We start from the raw sequence: 15884 nt of genomic DNA on the forward strand, positions 1-15884 counted from the left end.
GCGTTGCCTAGCAGCACGTCACACGCAATTTGGGAGTGAACAATGACGTTAAGCATGCCTTGGACCTCGGAGATAAACTGATAAACACAACTGTCATGCTAGTTCTACGTGGTTTAGCTTCCAAATGATGGCGGAACACTTGTTATGTTATTTGAATGCCAAATGAGGTCCTTTTGTCTGTCGAAGTCATATTTCAGTGTGCTGAGTCCTGAACAACTTCTGCTCTGACAGTTAGCTCGTTGGCTAGTTAGCTATCATTAGGCAAACTTTCTGACGTTTCTGGCAGCAGACGGTTTTGGTAACCTAGCAACAATAAACACTTGACCGAAGTGCTGAGAAAAGGAGGTTCAGGGCACTCTCAGCATAAAAAACGTGATTGTTGGACACACATATATATCTATGGACACAGCAGCTAAAGTTATCCTAGTCTCTTGTGTGTTTCCTGTATTTTAACCTCCTGCCTGGCCAAATACGTCATCAGTCACACACCCCTAATAGCAGGGTTGACCTCTGTTCCTTTCATATTCAACACGGCTCGGCTCTGATACTACCCCCCGAGACGGGTTGGATTGCCGAGGCGGGTTGACTCCCCACCCCGTGTCGTCAATGTGAAAGGAACAGCCTTAACGTTAAATTCGGCTGATTTAGCGTTAAATTCGGTGAATGTGAAAGGGGCTTATGTCATCGTATGCTGTGCTGCAATACAAATTGCCTTTTTTAAGGACATTAAAGTTTTTTATCTATCTACTTACCAGTCTTGCTGATCCTTGACTTACCATCTCGCAGTGCCTGTTGAGGTCTCCGTGACCATGGCAACCTTGACAGGGACAACAAGGAGGTGGAGATTCCCAGCCGCATTACCCCTACAGACATCTGCACTCATTGATGCACTTCTCTTACCACACTCTACCTTCTTTTTGTTTTTCCTAGAAATACAGTATATATGGCCAGGATGGTGGGTGTCCTTAATGTGAGGTGGTGAGGTGTTGGCCCTGCACCATGTTGAAAGCCATTAAGATCAATTGTCAAATGATGATTTTCTATTCCTCTTTTTAGGCAACTTTAGCATGGTATCAAATACATTTTCTCCTCACTGTATATGGCCAGGATGGTGGGTGTCCTTAATGTGAGGTGGTGAGGTGTTGGGGAGCAGGTTGTTGGCCCTGCACATGTTGACAGCCAAGTCTCCACCTCATCTCTGTAGGCCTGCCTGCTCTTCCACATCCAACCTGACTGCGCTCCAAGTGTTCATGCATCCATCAATATTGGTCTAATTAATATAATGTGATAGTAGATTACCTGTTTCTGAAATGTACTCGGATACAAGCTATTTTTTGATTGGCTGGTGAGTGGCTACATACTTATGTTATGATAATATAAAAAAGTTTAGGCCCCAGCAGTGGCGCGACTGGCTGGGGCACCTGCACCGCACGCCGGCGACCCGGGTTCGATTCCCGCCCCGTGGTCCTTTCCGGATCCCACCCCTACTCTCTCTCCCGCTCGTTTCCTGTCATCTCTACTGTCCTGTCACATTAAAGGCATAAAAAGCCCAAAAAAATAATCTTAAAAAAATATATATAAAAAAGTTTTATTAACAGTACTCACTACAAAAGTTAAAAAGCCAAGTCAAAGCTTTTGTGCTGCCACTGCAGCTCTTGTTCACTGATGGAGAAAGTGAATCAAGTGTTGTGATTCTAGTCATAAGTATGACATTTATACATGTTGATATTAATCCACTCTATAGGCCTGCAACTACTCTAAATTAGATATTGCAGACACCTTGGTGTCTAGTCATTTGTCTGCATGAGAAATACAGTACATGGTGTGAATGTGTGAACTAGTCGAAATCCGTTTCTCGTGGCAAATGTATGAAACTGTCAGACAAAAAGATTCTGAAATGATTTGTGCAGAATTGTTCAGATTATGGCATGTCTGCATCACACCCTCTGTGTGTTCTGTAACGTTCACTCTTTCAGCAGCATCCATGCACGCTGACAGGCCTGTCCACACACGCGTTACCAAGGTAGCCCAAGATGACCCTGCAGTTCCTCAGAAATCTGCCCGCCCCAGTAAACTCGCAGGAGGAATGTAAACATGGGCTTATTTTCCTATGAACTGTGGGATAGCTGCTGGAGTTGATATCATTTAAGAATGTTACCTTTTTGGTGTCCTTTTTTTGTTTATCATTAATATTTTTGTTTTGTTTTCTAACACACAAAAGTTTTTTTCTGCATTTATTGTAACATACTTCATCATTGCCCAGAAGAAAGCCTGGGGAAGACCTCAACCACAGCTAATTGTGGTGTGCATTGGGGCGGTGAGAGCTCAGAGCAGTCAGGCACAGTGGGGCAGGAAGGCAGTCTGCAGCACAGGAGTGGGGCTGAGCGGATGCTGGGGTATATGGGGCTTCCCGTAAGAGCAAGAAAGGGAGGGACTAAAAAAGAGAAAGAGAGAGAGTGTGTGTGTGTGTGTGTGTGAGAGAGAGAGGGAGGGAGGGAGGGGGCTGTAAAATCAGGGTTTAAAGAAAGAATAGGTTTTGTTTAAGGACAAAGAAATACTTCTGTCTTAACTTAATTATGTTAAGTTCACATGAGAGTGTACAAAGGTCACTCACACAGGCCCGTATCAGATGAGTTAGAAAGGAGAAGTGAAATCGGAGAGACTAGTCAGGCCGTGGGAGGGACATGTTACGTGTGACGTAAGATCCGCAAACTTGCCCCGAAATCAAAGGCAGAAACATTTTTTTAAATACTGTAGCAAGAGGGCTGAGGTAAAGGGCATCACTGTGTGGCACGACTCTTGGACCGGACGGTGGCTCGTTGAGAGCAAAGGAGATATTTGAGGAGATACACAGAGACTGAGAGATAAGGAACGGTAAACTTTCACTGGAGTACACCTCTCTACTCTTCACTGGCTTCCACGTCCTCTACTAGTCTACCGTTGCTCAGCTGTCAACATGGGTTGCAACAACAAGCAATGCCCTAAAGGTAAAGTAGTGTTATGACCATGTTGTCTGAGACTACTACACTGCAAAATGTGCTGATTTTCTTTTTGATCGTTAATTCTGGTCATAAATGTGTGAGGGTGAAATATTCAAATGCATTATCTGTGATGTTTCATCTAACAAGAGACGTCTCATTCAGATATAGGTGCTTTTTTGTGTGTAGAGACATAATTCAAAGCTCTTTGTGTCCTTATCTTAGGTGTAGCTACAGTATACTCTGAATGCTGCATCTGATTATCTTCTGGGTGTGAATAGTCTTGTGAATTCCTCCAGTAGCCTAGTTGCTTTTAGCTTTGATCTGATTATTATTCTGTTATGATTGTGATTGTTTGTTGTTTGTTTGTGACTGCTGCTATTTTGTTTAGTTGTTGTGAATTGATCTAAATGATTGATTGCATGAGTGATGTTCTGCGTGTTTCTCAACATGAACACAAGAACAGCAAAGGTAGAACTTTGCTGTCGTTCTGAAATTCAAACTCCTCTTAACTGCAGGATTGCCATCACGGCCAACCTACACATTTTTTCGTTTGTAGAAATCAGTGGAAATATATCACACATTTTCTGTTGTACTATTTTGATTGTTCGAATCATTACATAGTGAATCACCTGGTTCCATAGGATAAGATCATCACGAAAGAAAAACAAGGTACTCATTCCTGCCCTTTGTATGTGTCACTCTCAGCGTCCTCGTGTCTCACATACAGAATGCTGGCACAGGTCTTCCCTCTGAAATGTACCTACTTATACGCTGTGGGACGGGATTAGAACACGTCTTCCCTCTGAAATGTACCTACTTATACGCTGTGGGACAGGATTAGAACACGTCTTCCCTCTGAAATGTACCTACTTATACGCTGTGGGACAGGATTAGAACACGTATTCCCTCTGAAATGTACCTACTTCTACAGTACGCTGTGGGACAGGATTAGAACACGTCTTCCCTCTGAAATGTACCTACTTATACGCTGTGGGACAGGATTAGAACACGTATTCCCTCTGAAATGTACCTACTTCTACGCTGTGGGACGGGATTAGAACACGTCTTCCCTCTGAAATGTACCTACTTATACGCTGTGGGACAGGATTAGAACACGTCTTCCCTCTGAAATGTACCTACTTATACGCTGTGGGACAGGATTAGAACACGTCTTCCCTCTGAAATGTACCTACTTCTACAGTACGCTGTGGGACAGGATTAGAACACGTCTTCCCTCTGAAATGTACCTACTTATACGCTGTGGGACAGGATTAGAACACGTCTTCCCTCTGAAATGTACCTACTTATACGCTGTGGGACAGGATTAGAACACGTCTTCCCTCTGAAATGTACCTACTTCTACAGTACGCTGTGGGACAGGATTAGAACACGTCTTCCCTCTGAAATGTACCTACTTATACGCTGTGGGACAGGATTAGAACACGTCTTCCCTCTGAAATGTACCTACTTATACGCTGTGGGACGGGATTAGAACACGTATTCGCTCTGAAATGTACCTACTTATACAGTACGCTGTGGGACAGGATTAGAACACTCCAAATAACCTATTCAGCTCATTTTGTTGGTTACACTTTGAGTTTAGTTATGTGAACGTGTTTAAATGAACATAAACGTGACTCTACTCCTTTACAGAACGTTGCTCATTCGGAAAGACAAGATTTCGCTTGGTTATGTTGAGTACGCTCATCATGTATACAGTGCATACTAGCCTATACAACTCAGAGATGCGTGATGCGCAACATGATACCTGATTAGTGTTCACCCCCTGGAGCCAGACACACCCAGGTGGAGGGGGTCAGGATGGCAGGCCGAGGTTGTCAGGTGAAGTTCCCCAGGGGTTCACAACGTTTTCAAACCGAAAAAAGCAAACAAACAAAAAAAAAACACACAGATGTGACAGTGACACAGACGTGTGTTAATATGGTGGGAGAGGTGTTAGAACTTTCCACGATTGCAGTGTTTCGAATGGAAACCCCCCCGTATAGTGCAACCTTGGGATTGATTCAGCAGTAGTTTACAAGTGTATGGTAAACAGTACATTTACTGTAAACAGTGGCTGAGCTGGGGGATACGCTGATGTTGAGACTGCTCTGATGTCACACTTGTGACTACAGGTGCGTGCGTTCAGAAGAGTAAACGAAATGAAAAAAAAAAAAAGTCTCCCCCTGCTAAATGAGCTGAATTCCTGTAAATGAACACAAACAGTGTATTCTCAGTGGACAAACATGGATAGAGATGGATACTTGACTATGTAAATCAAAGAAATTGGAATGCTTAGTTCAAAGCAGTTGGCTGACTTTAAACACACTAGGGCCAGGCTGGATTCCTCTCAGTTTTTAATTTTTTTTAATTTTTTAACTGCGATTGTAAATGAGTAAATTCTTGGATCAAAATGGTAGACCAAAAGGTAGATCAAATATCTAGCAAAAAACCCTAATCAACACAAATATATGAAAACAAATAACTTTGTTACATCCGTAACAGATGTAACATATAGCAAATGTGAGAGGAAATCATATAAGATGTTCTTTTCAGGAAAACGAATAAATGGAATAAAAAAATATCCCACAGCCATATACAGTAGAACTGACCTGCTCCCCCTTTGGCTTACTGTAGGTGTAGTGTGGGTCGTCTGAGTCCACCATGACGTGGTCATCTCCCAATTCTATACACTCTAAAAAATAAATGACCCTATTTACACAAAAGAATTGTGGCAACAATTTCCACCCAATTTGTTTAGGTAAATTTTACTCAGATTTTCCGAGTACTATACTACTATAGTACTATAGTACTATAATTATGTATCATATATAATGTAAAGTTTACGTGGCTTTTTTTTTCACAGTCAATGACAAGTCATCATTTCTAAGCATATTTTTGGGGGGCTTTTATGCCTTCAATGACAGTGGAGAGTGACAGGAAGTGAATGGGAGAGAGAGCAGGGGTGGGATCCGGAAAGGACCACGGGGCGGGAATAGAACCCAGGTCGCCGGCGTACGGTGCAGGTGCCCCAGCCAGTTGCACCACAGCTGGGGCCACAAGTCATCATTTCTGACCCTGTCATCTTCGTCCTTCTCTCCACCAGGTCAATACCTGCTTGAGTCCACCTGTGAGTGTACAGACTGCCCTGATGGTCAATTCACTGATGTAGAAAATGGGCTTCATCGATGCTTAACATGTCAAGAGTGCAACTCAAGTAATTACTTACGCACATACACACACACACACACACACTCTCTCTCTTGCTCTCTCTCTCTCTCTCTCTCTCTCTCTCTCTCTCTCTCTCTCAGACACACACACACACACACACACACACACACACACACACACACACAGACACCGACCGACAGACAGACAGACAGACAGCCACACACACACACACACACACACACACACACACACACACACACAGTCTGTCCACAGTTCCACCCCTCCCTCACTCTATCCCTGTTGTGTCACCCCTCAGTGAACACGAAGGAGAAGAGTTCCTGTAAGAAAGATCAAAACACCGTGTGTGTGTGCCAGGAGAGATTCTACTGCACAGAGCGGGATCCTGGTCCCGTCTGCGCACACTGTGCACTGCGTAATCAGTGTGAGGCCGGGCAGGGTGCAGTCAATGTTGGTAAGTATCCCATACAAATCAAGAACATCTCTTCCTTCCAAAGTTTAATAAAGGACTTTTATTTATCGGAGTGCCTCGGATCTTTTCTCTCTTTTTTGACATGAATTCTTTTTGATCCTGATGAGTACCTGATTCTGGAATTTTACTTCGTCAGCCACTGAAGCAATCACTTTTTCTCTCTCCAAAATCTCCTCCTTGTTTATTCTTCCGAGGGGAGAGATGTACAGTATTGTGGCGCTCTAGATGATATAGTCTTTTCTAAACAGGTGTGTCAAAACAAAAAGATCTCAAGGAAAAGCTGGAGTAGTTTGCACTCTGAAAAACTGCCAACTGTGAGTGCGAGCATTGAGAATAGCCCAATGGCTGAAACTTCTGCTCCCTTCAAGTAAAGCATTTTCTCTGCAAAGACTTTTGTCTAGTGCAATTTTTTGCATTGTGAACTACTCCAGCTTTTCCTTGTTTATTCTTCCTAAAACACAACTGAGCCCAATTTCAAATCAATGCAACATTTTGGAAATTGTCTCATATTTGTTTCTTTTATTTACTCTCCAAAGAAATAGCCCATTCTTCCTAATGTCTAAGACAAAGTCCAAGTCATATTCACCTGAAGATCTCTTTAGACAATATTTTGGCCCACACAGTACAAAGGGGGTTTAGAAGTCAGAACTCAGTGGGACTAATCTCTCAAAAGAATTACATGCAGGATTATTGTAGCAGCCATATATTATTGTCATACTTTTCTTCTTGGAAACCTCAGTGGTTGTCAATGCTACTGCTACACTTGAAAGCTAATCTAAAATAGCTCGGTCACTCTAATCTCAGGTGAATGGATTAACAGGATAAACAGAGTTCTGCAGGGCCAGATCCACACTATTAGGTCAAATACCCTGACTTTGGTTGAGCAACTTTTTTAATTGAATGGAATCTGCAATGTAGGCAACCATCTTTCTAATGGACTGACGTATGCTACGACAGTCCAGTTTTTTTTTTTTACAGTAAAATGAAGTAGGCCAGACAAGAAAGGTAGTTAGGAATACTACCATTGTTTTTTTTTCTACCATTGACCGGATGTTAAGGGTAATTAGGAAAGCTACCATCGGTTTTCCCTACAGCTAACAGGAATGTTCAATGTATACCGTTAGCAATGTTACCATCGGTTTTCCCTACAGCTGACTGAATATTCTGTATTTCAGGAACTCCAGGAAACACCATCTGCAAACCTTGCCAACCGGGACACTTCAACAATGTCACAAGCTATAACTCACGTTGTCTTCCGCACACCAAGTAAGTTGTCATAGGCATAGGGCCTACCGCATGCACCTCCCACACAACACACATTCACTTGTTTCTATCAAAAGCAAAGCGCTGTGAGCATCCTCAAAATATAGTCTCCCGAATTCATTGTAGTAGCCTAGTAGTTTCCACATTACTACATTTGCGGTTCTAGTTATGGTTGCAGTTTCTGCAGTTTCATTACAAATATTGTTACTCCGGAAGCCTGACACCAAACCTGGAAATACACTATGCAGAACAGCACCACCCAGAGGTGGCTTAAAGTAACAGCAAGGAAGGCCGCATTTCTGTACTTTCCAATAAGTGACCATTGTGGCTAACAAGCCAATAGAATGGAATCATTGAGTTGTATGATGCAGCTTACTAGTTGCATTGAGAGGCTATTAATAATAGCACAGCATTGAGAGGCTATTGATAAGAGCCCAGCTTAGATCCTTCTGGTGGAGCTCAACCAAAGATCCTTAATTAAAAGCTCCGCTTTAACCCTCTCTGGCTCAACTCTACCTTACTGTCACTGCCAATCTGTCTAACCAACGTTTTGGAGTCATCAGCAACCAAAAAAGACCCTCAGAGACTAACATACTATAGGCCTACTTTAAACTAATCTGAATTGAATACGTCTTTTAACAGTGACTGTTGTCTCAGTGCATTTTACACACATCACTATCCCTGAATATACACAGGCAACTTAGTCATCGAGCTGTTGTCAAGATCACTTAGCAGTAATCAGCGTGACACAGCACAGATCCAGGTTAGAAAAGGGCCCTGAGCCTAGAGCTTCTCACTGTGCTGAAGAGGAAGTGTGCTTGTCTTGAATGGGATCACATCCGGCACACAGACACAGCAAAACTTGTTGATTTTGATTAAGATTATATTCATAATCAACCATTCTCTCTCTTCCTTTCTCTCTCTCTCTCTCTCTCTCACACACACACACACACACACACACACACACACACACACACACACACACACACACACACACACACACACACACACACACACACACACACACACACACACACACTCACTCACTCACTGTCATACACACACTCTACCACAACAGGATGTTTCCAGGTGTCAGAGCTTTTCACTTTGATGACAGACGATCACGTTTATATTCACCCACAGTCACCCATGAGTCACTCTCTCTCTCTCTCTGAACATATATGAGAACATGAATGGGTGTAGGAAGGAAATAATTTGAGAAAATGGAAGAAAAAGAAAACGTAATTAAATACAGAAACTAAAAATTAAAACATTCATCAATCTATACAGCAAAGGGAATCAATAAATCGGTACAGCAAAAGATAGGATGAGCTCCCTTTGAGAAGCTTAACTGTAGAGAACTCCCTAATTTAACAATGGATGGGTGCTGTGGAAACTTCCAGAAGGTGTGGGTTCACATTGACCCAGTGTGTGGTGACACACATATTTGGGTCTCCATTAGATTTACCTCGCCATGACATAATATCGTGTCTACGTCATTTGCACACCAACTAACCACCAACAAATGAACCAACTCTTTCATTAAGTGTTGATATTCTTAAGCTCTGACATTTTCCCAAGGCGTGTACAACCAGCGGTAAAATGAAACTTAAATTTGTACTTAAAAAGCACTCACTCAACTCAACACAGTACATGCAGTTTGCATATATATATATATATATATATATATATAGGCTATATATATATATATATATATATATATAGCCTATATATATATATATATAGAAAATAAAACAAAGCAAAAAATATTTCATACATATATTCAACATTTACTGTAATTCCAGTAAAAAATAAATTATTGAGAATGGGGATTGGTGTTTACAGTTTTGTGAATTTTTTTTTTTTTTTTTTTTTTACAGTTTTTTCCCCCATTGCTAACACACTAAAATTACATGCATAACACAATTGTTTAAACTGACACAGAGAGCAAAACCTCTTCTCAAGTCTCCAAAAGTCTAAACACATTTTCTACTTTACACACATTTCGAAATTCAAAATGGCAATTTTGGAATGCGCTGAATATACAGTATGTTGCACTGACTTGTTTGGTGAAAAAAAGGTTTCAATAGCATGCGTGTGTACATGTATGTATCTGCAAATATTTCTGAGCATGTGAAGAACTTTCTACAATTTGAACTATTGTGGTATTATGGCAAAGCATACTACAGATGAGAGTGCTTTTCATTGTGACCAAGAGTGTGTAGTTGGTTATATTAGACACAAATCTGGCAATATGAATGAAGTGTGTGGTGGTGCAAAAGGTGGCAGAGTTGGATTTGCACAATGCTACTGTAGGTTTGGTTGCACTGCTTCACTTTGCAGCATATAAGAGGCACGTTGCAGTTTGGGTGTGTGGTTTGGTGAATTGTGTGTGAATTTTGATAAAAACCCGTCTAGTTTGCAAAAAAGTGTTTTAGCAATTATGAAAAACTGTACACCAGAAAAGAAAGGCATTTCAGTACTGTAAAAGAGAAGTAGATTGCCATCTACATCCTACTATGTACAATCTGAATGCCTCACAGATAGTTTCCATCCATTGTCGATATGAACCAACCACAGAGTGGGACTGGTGAACTGATGGAGATGGTGACATACAGTATGACTAGCGAGGTCTAACTACTGACTAACTCTTTGTGTTTGTTCCTTCCCCAGCTGTACTGCCCTGGGACGGGAGGTCAAGACGCCTGGTACCCTAATAGCAGACGCGGAGTGTGGCAACCACATGTGCACCTACCCTGGTGAGTGAGTCTACTGGGCACTTTTGTCATTTCACTTATTAGCAGTGCACCATCCCAGAGCCCACATTTGAGGAAAATGTTTTTCATCTTCTCGATTATTAATGGTATCTGAAATCATTGAGCCAGATTCCAGTTATAACGATGCAGACTGACACAGTTGTCTTTGTTATTTGACATCCCAGCCCACCTCTGGATGTTACCCGCAGGCTTGTGGCTGGGGCTAATCATTTCTGCCATCATCGCCATCATCGCAGCCTACGCTTACTGGAAGGTGAAGCGCCAATCAAAACACCCGGGTGAGTGTGACAGCCGCGCGGCGCGTTCTGGAATATTGTCAGCAAGAGAGAGAGCGAATTAGGGTCAGCTGGCCACAGCGGAAGGGCTCACGCTCACACCTACCTCCCCACATCCCTGCGTGTGCGGATCAAAGCCACACCAGCAGACGCCGTGCAGATGAGAGAGCAAAGCTACCCAGCGTGAGGGGAATTCTCCATTCCCAAGAATTTCACTCACTCTCTCCCCACACTCATCAGATATAGGGTTTTCAATTCATCGAAAACGGTTCACCACTCTCTGCAAGATGACACAGTTACTCACGCCCCTTTTAAGAGATGGAGTTCAATAGTTTAGCTTTTTCTTTTCAATAGAACAGTGAAGTGTGGGCTTGGAAATGATTGAAAGAAAGAGAGAAAGAAGGAGAGTGACTTCGAGGAATGGCCATAAGTCAGACACGAACACGAGTCCCCAGCCGAGGATTTAACCCTCTGTATTATATTAATATAATATTATATAATATTATAGTATAATACTCTCCTTATCCTAGCGCTCAAAAATCACCCATCTTCACTAATCACATGTTATAAAGCAGCTCAATTGAATAAAGCCCAAATATATTTGGCAAGAATATAAGGATAGACATAATCTGCTTTTCTCCTCTTTTCTGTGTAAAAAAACTACAGTTAGTCAATGGACAACATTTGGCAATTCCTCCACAAAAATAGAGTTTGAGCTCAGTCAGTAGCACAATTTATTGCAAACTTTTACTGTGTGTGTGTGTTGTGTGAATGTGGGGGTCTGTGTGTATTTGTACACACACACACACACACACACACGCACGCACGCACGCACGCACGCACGCACGCACGCACGCACACACACACACACACACACACACACACACACACACGCACACACCCACACCCCAGCCGTGTCTGTTCAGAGGTGCACTGATGTACATCAAGACAGCGTTTATCTTACGGGCAATCTGTGTGAAGTGAAGCCAGCAGCAGACCTGAGAGAGATGCAGTGCGTCACACAGCGCTGCAGACGTGCTCATCAGGTCCATCTCTGATGTACGCCTCACCACATCCTCATCCTCCGGCAGCCCACACACACACACACACACACACACACACACACACTCACACATAAACACACACACACACACACACATACACATGCAGTGCAGCGAAGCAAAAAAGCCCTATGCTGCACAAATAGCCCAGAAGAGACAAGCTCAGAAACTCTCAATTGCAGTAGCTTCCTTGCATCTGTCTTTGCATCTGTCTCGCAGTCTGTCTGTCTCCGCTCAGCTGATTTCCGTCTCAGCCTTTCAGAAAGTGGTGAAAGTTAGACCGGGTTGATTTGTGTGTGACAAAACTGGGTAAGGTGAATCACAGTAAGAGACAAATACTCTTAAAAGCCCTTTGACACTGTTTTGCCAGGGGAAGGAAGCCATTATGCTCCTCTATTAGAAAGATTACTGCTTGGGTTAACTCACCCAGGTTTGCCACTAAACTCCACACTTGTAATACCCACCAGAGTGCTCTGGCCAGCCACCATTGGTATTCATCATTTTGTAATTGTGTTTGACACAATGGCACAGTGAGGGAGCACACACACCCAGTGCTAACCATTCTCTAGACTAGGTCATGGACCCTGTGGCTATGGCATGGCCTCACGTTCAGCTCTCTCAGTCTCAACAGCACAGGAAACTCAGAAATAACGCTTTGTCTTTAACCAGAAGAGTTCCTGTTGCTCTTGTGGTCTCTGTCTCCGGAGTGTGTTTGAGAATCATTCAAGCTAGCGCGTATGCTACAAAGCTAGTGGTACTGTACTGTATGTTGACCTTAAAGCTTGAAGTGCATTCAAATTTTAGTCTGGCTATCACCATACTAAGCTCAATCTTTTAGGATTGAACATTAGTATGGGGAGTCTGCGCTTTAATTCTATTGCGCAAGAGAGGCGTGATCAATGGGCATCGTTCAAATGACTCCAGTCCGTACACTTGGATAGTCCTTCAACCAATCAGACCAATGATCTGGTGTGTCTTTTGGATAAGCTGGTTTGTGATTGGACCCAAAGGTAGTGGACAGGAAGCAGAGGAGATAGACGTGCAGGTTTCCAGCCTAAGCTGCTGGGAGAAATTCAAATTCACAGGCAGGATTCACCCAGCCTATTCAAATTTGAGAAACAGAGGCGAATGTTCCTAGTAAGAACTTCAGTTGGAGGGTTTTTGTATATAAAAATGTGGATTGTTCACTTTCAACTGCAAACTAAATGGAAAGCAACAAGGCAATTGCCACAAACGTTTGCCTCTCTTGAGTTTGAACACACCTCTGTCGGGAACCCAATCTCTTGAGCCTCTATTGGGTTCCAGAAAATTCCACGGCACACCTCACTTTGCCTCACGGCACACAAGTGAGAGCCACTGCCCTCTAGTCCCTCATCACAGCACACAAGTGAGAGCCACTGCCCGAGTCCCTCATCACAGCAGTCTTGTGAAAACTGCTGGCTGTACAGGCCGGCCTATGTATGTCAGTGTGTTGTGTTGACTTGGTTACCGCCCCCCTTAGTATTTTCTATGATAATCCCCCACCCACTATATGTTCTGGTATTTCTTCTTTCCTTCTAACTGGGTTGTTTGTTGATTTTAGTGAGTGCCGCAGATGAGATGATTGTCAGGTTTTCTCCTGCGACCCCTGACATATTGCCACCACCCAACGAACTTTACAAGAATGAATGCACCGAGACTCAACCACTCAACCACTGTGCGGGTAAGACTCCACTGAGAGAAGGAACGTCTCTACATTATACAAACTCCTGAGCAGCAATGAGGATGTGCATACGGCATACGGCAACCCTCCTGCAACTGAGTGCTAGTCATAGCACAGCAGACCACCAAAGCAAAACCAGTCACAACTGGAAAGCACTCCGAGAGTGCAGACCTCCCCCAAGCATCTCCTGGATCTAGATGGTGATCCGGATCATTCTCAAAGTTTAATAGCATCTTCCTTGGGTCATTTCATCGAAATCCATCTATAACTTTTTGAGCTATCTTGCTAACAACAATCAAACAAACCTCGATGAAAACATGACCTCCTTGGCAGAGTTAATCGTTACACATCATCACTCATGGATTACACTAGAATGTTTTAAGAAAAAAGAAAAAAGGATCACCGCACACCATTGGAGCCTGAGGAAGCGCCTGGCAAAACGCGTTGCTCAGAAAAAGTGTAGTCCAATGGTGTGCGATGATCCTTTTTTCTTTTTTATTGATCGTAAACCTGCTAGTCACCAGCACCCAACGACCCAACTTAATTGGCTGTGCAAGGGGATTTTGGATTTTTAGAATGTTTAAATGTTGTTATTCTTTTTCTTGATCTAAATCACTTCAAACAAATAGTCTCCTCTATGCTGCGAGTCCTCTAGTATTTTAACTCAACTAAAATGGTGCCCTGGTGTCTAGTTGGCCCTCTACTTCCCTATTTCTTTTGTAATCAGCAGTCATTCCACTTCTCCTTTCATTGTTAAAGCTCGCCATGATGGTTAGCGCTAAATTTAGAACAAAAAAACAAGATGTGTGTTCAGGATCTGACCAATGAGCTAAGGGCTTTGATAAAATGTCAGTTGTTATTGGCTATGGTCAAATGGTCCTTTTCTTTGCGACCATCTTGCAATGTATTTTGGGCAGCTGTTTTCCCATTCAAGTGAATGGCAAGGCATAGGGATACAGGAAGGGATATATGTAGACTACTGCCATATTGGTGTTACAAACTAAACCCATTCATTTCTATGGAGCATTCCTTGAGTGCTGTCTCTACTCATTTGTAAAGTCTCTGCTATGAATCAGTAGGAAGTGAGTGATCTTGTGTTGTCTTGTTGCAGTGGAGACCAGCTCCATCTCCTGTGACTGCACTGTGGAATGCGACGGCCCTGGATCGCCCACCATGACATCACCGACCTCTCCCATGAGACTCACCCCACTGGCGCCCCCTGGTGGAGTAGCAGGGGACAGCATCGTTTCCACCGTCTGTCAATCAGAGCCGCAGGAAGATGAGTGGCCTGGAGCCTAACCGCTGGCACACAGGGCGCCGCCCCCGCCCCCCCACATCCCATCCCCCGCCCTCAACCTTCACACTAACCCCCGACCTGCTGTGGGGCACTCAACCACTAATGTGTGTGTGTTCATGTGTGTAGCATGGGCACGAGGGCCACGAGGGCCACTAGTGTGTGTGTTCATGTGTGTGTGTGTAACATGGGCATGAGAGTGGATCGACCAACGTTTTCACCCCAGTTGGATGAAGGATGGAGGACAAAGTGTGTTTGGGGGTTCCCACTGAGACTGTACGGAGGATGCCATTGGCTATATGGACATGTCATGACACCGGCCCTAGAGCCGTATAGGCACAGAGAGGACTGATGGAGGAAGTGATGTCTGCTGAGCACCAGAGAGGGACAGACTATGAGACGGGAACAGCAGACATCACAGAGTAGCGCAGAGAACTGCTGAGTCAAATCACTCCTCTGGCTGAGGAAGTGTCCAGTGTGTGTATTTATAGAAGCGGCCGCAAATGTTCCTGTTTTTCCTGAACTGAGTTTTCTTTTTGTATTTTGTCATACTGTGTTTTTTTTAAAAAATTGAACATATATATAAATATAAATAAATAAAAGATAAATAAATCTTACACCAGAACAAAAAAGCTAAACTGAATTTTAACTGATGTTGCAAAAGCCATTCACATGTGTGCGGACACAAAGGAACAGGAAGTTGCCATAAACAGTCAGCAGACTATGGGGGTTAGTATCTGTCTCCCCCTACAGGTTAAAGAGTGAACTGTGTAAGTAGTCCAAAAAGATTATACTGCCCCCTAGACACAAAGAACAATATTGCATCAACAGATGAGTCTGGGTGCAAATATTTGACTGTCTACTGTGCAA

At 43.2% G+C, this 15884-nt stretch overlaps 1 protein-coding gene across 1 annotated transcript; it reads left to right on the forward strand.

Moving 5' to 3' along the window:
- The first annotated feature begins 2561 nt into the window (after nucleotides 1-2561).
- On the forward strand, nucleotides 2562-15646 carry LOC134082432 (tumor necrosis factor receptor superfamily member 1B). The gene is made up of 8 exons (XM_062538140.1): nucleotides 2562-2987; nucleotides 6088-6198; nucleotides 6469-6624; nucleotides 7818-7908; nucleotides 10579-10664; nucleotides 10847-10960; nucleotides 13601-13720; nucleotides 14832-15646. Exons 1-8 carry the CDS (start codon nucleotides 2957-2959, stop codon nucleotides 15017-15019), a joined length of 897 nt encoding a protein of 298 aa, XP_062394124.1. The 5' UTR covers nucleotides 2562-2956; the 3' UTR covers nucleotides 15020-15646.
- The last annotated feature ends 238 nt before the right edge of the window (nucleotides 15647-15884 follow it).

The sequence above is a fragment of the Sardina pilchardus genome, chromosome 6, assembly GCF_963854185.1.
Source record: "Sardina pilchardus chromosome 6, fSarPil1.1, whole genome shotgun sequence".
NCBI classification, from domain to species: Eukaryota; Metazoa; Chordata; class Actinopteri; order Clupeiformes; family Clupeidae; genus Sardina; species Sardina pilchardus.

Coding starts and splice junctions, on each gene's coding strand:
- LOC134082432 (XM_062538140.1), top strand. CDS start 2,957: ATGGGTTGCAACAACAAGCAATGCCCTAAAG. Junction 6,199..6,468: donor ATGTCAAGAGTGCAACTCAA/GTAATTACTTAC, acceptor GTCACCCCTCAG/TGAACACGAAGGAGAAGAGT. Junction 10,961..13,600: donor GCGCCAATCAAAACACCCGG/GTGAGTGTGACA, acceptor TGTTGATTTTAG/TGAGTGCCGCAGATGAGATG.